This window comes from Lactuca sativa, chromosome 1, assembly GCF_002870075.4.
Source record: "Lactuca sativa cultivar Salinas chromosome 1, Lsat_Salinas_v11, whole genome shotgun sequence".
NCBI lineage: Eukaryota > Viridiplantae > Streptophyta > Magnoliopsida > Asterales > Asteraceae > Lactuca > Lactuca sativa.
The window spans coordinates 78,930,422-78,935,625 of NC_056623.2; the positions used below are offsets into that span (position 1 = coordinate 78,930,422).

Below are 5,204 nucleotides of genomic sequence, written 5' to 3' on the forward strand. Positions count from 1 at the left end.
GCGAGCTCTCTCTCCTATCTTTGCAAAAGCACGAAACCGCAGTGAGCGGCCGGGAACCCATTTATTTAATTTTTTAAACCTCAACAGTCAAAAGTTCGTTTGCTCTTTTCTCTCTCCCTTGTGAAGCTCCGTAATTAGGCTCACTACACATCATGATTATGCCTCATTGCGACCGTGTTCACGTGTGGCCTAAGGTGTCACGACATCCTTACCGGTGCTCCATAAGGATTATATCGAATATTCAGATGCCTTATTAATTGTCAAATACCATTTTTCAAAACACTCGGTCGTTACATTCTTGCCATGCCATGGATTCCTAAACGAAAATCCTAAAGTTACTATCATTATTGTAACTGGTGTTCAAAAGTGATTATATATGATGTTTGAGACTTGAGGTAACTAACATATATACCAGAGATTGACGTGAACTATCAATGCTAAAAATCTTTCAACAAAAAGTTTTCATCAGTAGTGCATTTTTTTTCACTTCGAAAATTACTCTTATAATTATAATGTATGTATGAATTTCTGCATTGTAACAGAAAATAATTAAACGACAAGGTGGCGAGAATCGAGATCAGTTGTGTAGTAACCCATTGATCGAATGCAACCTTTCCCTTGCTTCTATGTACCGTTTTTTTTTAATAAATAAAATTATGTTGTCATTCAGAAATACATGATGACATCAGTAAAAATAATAAAAGTACGTATAATTTTTCAAGATTGATTAATTTGAATAACAAAATCTACTCCTTGTATTACTATGTGTATATAATCCAACATTACAAAAAACGTATTATCTACTTTCTTTTTTCCTAACACTATAACATGTTTGTATTTATTTACAAATTACAATTTAAAGGCATAAAAGACTATAGAATATAAGCGGTATAAATGCATTATCAAGCTGTGCAGTGTATGCCTCAAGTAAACCGCTCACTATCACCGCCATCAAAAGCGATAACCAATGCTGCCACAATTTTACCATCACCCCAAAATTTAAAAATAAAAATAAAAAATAAAAAAATAAGAGAGAGAGAGAGAGAGAGAGAGAGAGAGAGAGAAACCTGAGTGAACATGTGTCCGGTGGCGGCCAAGAGCGGCAGCAGGGCTGAGCAAGCCGCCAGGACCGATGTTATTCCGGCAGCAGTGCCTTCAACGGTTTTTTCTGAAAAAAAAAAAAAAAAAAAAAAAAAAAAATCAATTAGGGTTAAGGGAAATGTTGATTATAAAAAAGAATAAGTTATATATTATATATACTTACTGCCTGTTTTACTCCATCGGAGAACACCATATTTGTATCCAACCATGGATGCCTAGAAAAAAGGTTTATGAATATATAAATAATGTAATATAAAAATATACGAAAAATAATAAATAGGATTTTATATTGTTATTTATTACCATTGTGTCTCCGATTCCAAGGCTTAAGATTCCAGCGAAAGGTGCGAGGGGTCGATCATTGAATCCTGACGACATCCAAATAGGCAACGCGCATCCCAAAAGGAGCGAAAAATGGCTGCGTAAAATTAATTATTTTATATTTAAGTGAAAAATATATATTATTTTTATTTTTATTATAGTTTGTAATTTAAAGGGAATATTATTAACACCTGACTATAAGAAGATCAGAGTCACGATGATCAGTGAAGGCGTTCATAAACTTATGTACAAGTGGTCCTAAAGGCCATATTCTCCATACCTGCCTAAAAAAATTATCATTATCCACCCAACAAAAAAAATAAAAATTTAATAAATAAATTAATGTTTCACCACATTATGTTTAATACTATTTGAGATAGCTTTTCGATAGCTTTTTACAATTGGAGAGATGAGAGTTTTTTTAAAGGGTCGCTCCAACGAGTTATTCATCTTAAAGATATTGTCCATTTTGGCCCTTGCATTTAATAAAATTTTCATTTTACACCCTGGTTGTGTTTAGATATCTACTTTTTGTTATTTTTTTGATTAGGTGATCTATTTAATTAAAAATACAAAATAAAAAAAAAATGGCTGAAAATTTTACCCGAATTATTTCCAACACTAAGAAAACCCCCAAAGCTGCACCAAAAGCCAAGTTGAGAAACAATGGCTGAAAACAAAACTCATGTCCATTAGCTAAAAACTCAGATGATGGTGGTGATGGTGGAGGTGGTGGTGGTGGTGTTGGTGGTGGTGGTGTGTGTGTGTGTGTACTCACCTGGAAGATGACTGCAGGGACAAACATTAAAACAGCAACAAGATGGTAATATTTTCTGAGTAAAATTCGTTCAATTTTACTGTTTTTGGAGATGTTATAGAATCGAAGCACAGATGCACAAATAACAGCCACCCAATAAACACATAAAGAGAGTCTTTTGTGGGGTTCAGAGAATACAAACTTCAACACCCTAAAAAAAAAAGAGGGGAAAATCATATGTTAAGGGTCAAGATTAAAAAAAAAAAAAAAAAAGGTTTAAACTTTAAAGTAAAATTAGTTCATAAAAGGTGAAAAATACCATAGAAAGGGATGCACATGGAAATCTTGAACAAACTGCATCCATAATGGAACAACTGATAATAGAATAAATGCTAAACACAAGTAAAAGATAGTTGACCGTTTGACTTCAGAGTTTGATGATGTTGTTGTCATGTAAAGTTCCCATTTTTTTAAGATGGATTTGAATAACATTGGAATTATAAGAAGGCCAAGAAGCATTCCCTGAATGTAAGAAGAAATGTGAAGTATATGATTTATTGGTGACTTTGAAAAGTGTTTTAATTGAATAAATGTTTTTAAATAACATACCTGTATGATAGTGTTTATCTCACTTCTTTCCACCCCATATGCAATAGAACTTAACCTTGCTGTTGTACATGCAAACATATCTCCAAAATAAACAACAAATCCAGCTGTAACCAAAAGTGCTTCACCTAAAATAGAAACAATTGATTTAGTTGATGAAATTGTAAAATCATGAAAAAAGAAAGTGAAGAAGAAGAAGAAGAAGAAGATACCAAATGAAGCACATGATGGAAATGTGTTGAGAACATGTTGAATGAATTTCACAGCTGATACCCCATGACATACAATCCACAACAAAGTCAATGCCATGTTCCATTCTGCAAGATGCAAGAATTGAATTACAGGTTTTGAAAAAATGGAGTTTTGAGGGGTAAATTAATCAATGAACTCACTGGAAGATGATTTTGCAGAAAAAGATAGATAGCACACTGCTGTAAACAAGGCTATGGAACTGATGCTGAACTTCATATGGCAATCATTGTGAAGAGATGCTGAATTTGTTGTCTTCTTGGATTCATGGTGACACATGAAGCAAAGGAAAACAAGCACACAGAGGCAAGTAGTAGAAGTGGCCCAATATTGTAATCTTATGAATTCAACCTCTGTAAAAGGAGAGATGAGAAAATACAGAAGGTTATATAACTTATAAGATCACAAGAATGAATGGTTTTTGTTTTTGTTCCCTATAATTGAATTCTGTGAATCTCTGTGTGTGTGTGTGTTTGTGTGATTATCGATTCCAACAAGTGAAAGAGAGGATTTGATTTAGAAACTATGCACCTTCAACTCCTACTTCATGCACAGACAAAGCTCTTGATAACTGTATCAGCTTTGAAATTGCAACACCTGGAAGAGTAACAGCGCCCAACAGAATCCCTGATGAAGCCCCTGGCCTAATATGAGAAATTTACAAATTATTCATCTCAGTAATCATAAGATGAACCCAATCAACCTGAATTCCATCAAAATGAGGATAGAAAATTGAAATTTTGAGAGTAATTCCTTTGACAAACAAAGTAGAATATCCAAATGAACTGATCAAACTATAAGGGCTTTGAGGTTTCATGGTTAATGTCTCAAAAAAATCAGTAAATGCATCTGTTGATCAAATAAACATTTGATTCGGCTGAAATAAACCGCAAATAAACCCAAACACCATCAAATTATGACAAATGGTAAACCCTAAGAAACCGATTTAATATAATATATGAAGTGGATGGATCAATTGAGTACCTGGTTTTGAAGGGGAAGGCGGAGCCGTACGATTCGACGGAGATCTCGACGAATAGGGCAAAAATAGTGAGAAGAGAGAAAGACAGGCCTTCATAGAGAAGGGATATGCGTGTAGAGTAGAGAATGCTGGAAACGAACAGCAAAACCACAGCTCTCTCACCGTTTAACATCGATGAAGCCATGCCCGTCGCCATTGTGTTAATTTGGGGGATTAATTATTCAGGAACTGAGAAATCAACTCAAAGCAATCAAATTGCATCGAAAGATTTACAGTTGCAGAGGTGATGACTTTGAGAGAGAAGATTATGCAATTGCAATTGCAGGATTCGTTCATCAAGATTTCGAGACGATTGGCGCGCACACGGGTTCTAAGTTCTAACAACAGGTCGTTGGAAAATTGGGTCAACCAACTCGTTTTGGGAATTAGGAATTTTTTTCAAGTCAAGGAAAGACAAAAGAAGAGAAAATAATTTTTAGGGTTATTTTGCTCAAAATCTAAATTCAATTTGGGATGTTGACCAAATCAAGATTTTATATTGTTTTTTCAATTTTCAATATTATATTATAAAATCTAATCGAAAACATAAGATTTTATCGAAATCAGTCTAAAAATGTATTTTTTTTAAAACATGATAAATACATCTCTAAACATCCGTTAATATAAACAACCCAAAACAAAATATCATAAGTTTATATAAAAGTTAAACAAAATATTAAAAATCAATCTTACGAGATGCTTTACAATCTTACATCTGATTTTACATAAAAACGAATCAAATATGATCAGGATCGATTTACTTAGATGAGATTGTACGATCTTATAATTAGATTCGTGATTTTAACAATCTTAATTTGGGATTTAAAATATAAAGGGTTAAAATAAAATAAAAATTTATCACAATAGGTTGAGTACTTGGGCTAAAGTCATGTCACACATTAATATTTTCTAAAAACTTGGAGTAAAATACAATTATAAAATTTCAAGTAAAAACAATAATAGAGTTCTTCAACATAAATATTTAAAACGTTACAATCATTTTAAAGCGTATATTCTAAGTTACTTGTAAGTTTTAAACGCTTAATTGCACTAAAGTGGTTCTTGAGTAGTAAGCTATAAGTTTTATCCCTTAATTGTTCACCAACATGCATGTTTGGTCCCTCGACCTTTTATTTATCGAATTTTGGT

At 33.0% G+C, this 5,204-nt stretch overlaps 1 protein-coding gene across 1 annotated transcript; it reads right to left on the reverse strand.

The window, feature by feature from the left end:
- Positions 1–731: 731 nt before the first annotated feature.
- Positions 732–4,500, reverse strand: LOC111886062 (dolichol kinase EVAN). The gene is made up of 13 exons (XM_052771343.1): positions 4,019–4,500; positions 3,566–3,678; positions 3,178–3,387; positions 2,998–3,102; positions 2,789–2,913; positions 2,499–2,701; positions 2,201–2,390; positions 2,027–2,092; positions 1,614–1,702; positions 1,405–1,519; positions 1,265–1,316; positions 1,068–1,168; positions 732–970 (listed from the first exon to the last, which is right to left on the reverse strand). The coding sequence occupies exons 1-13, from the start codon at positions 4,210–4,212 to the stop codon at positions 857–859; spliced, it is 1,677 nt and encodes a 558-aa protein (XP_052627303.1). The 5' UTR covers positions 4,213–4,500; the 3' UTR covers positions 732–856.
- Between the last annotated feature and the right edge of the window lie 704 nt (positions 4,501–5,204).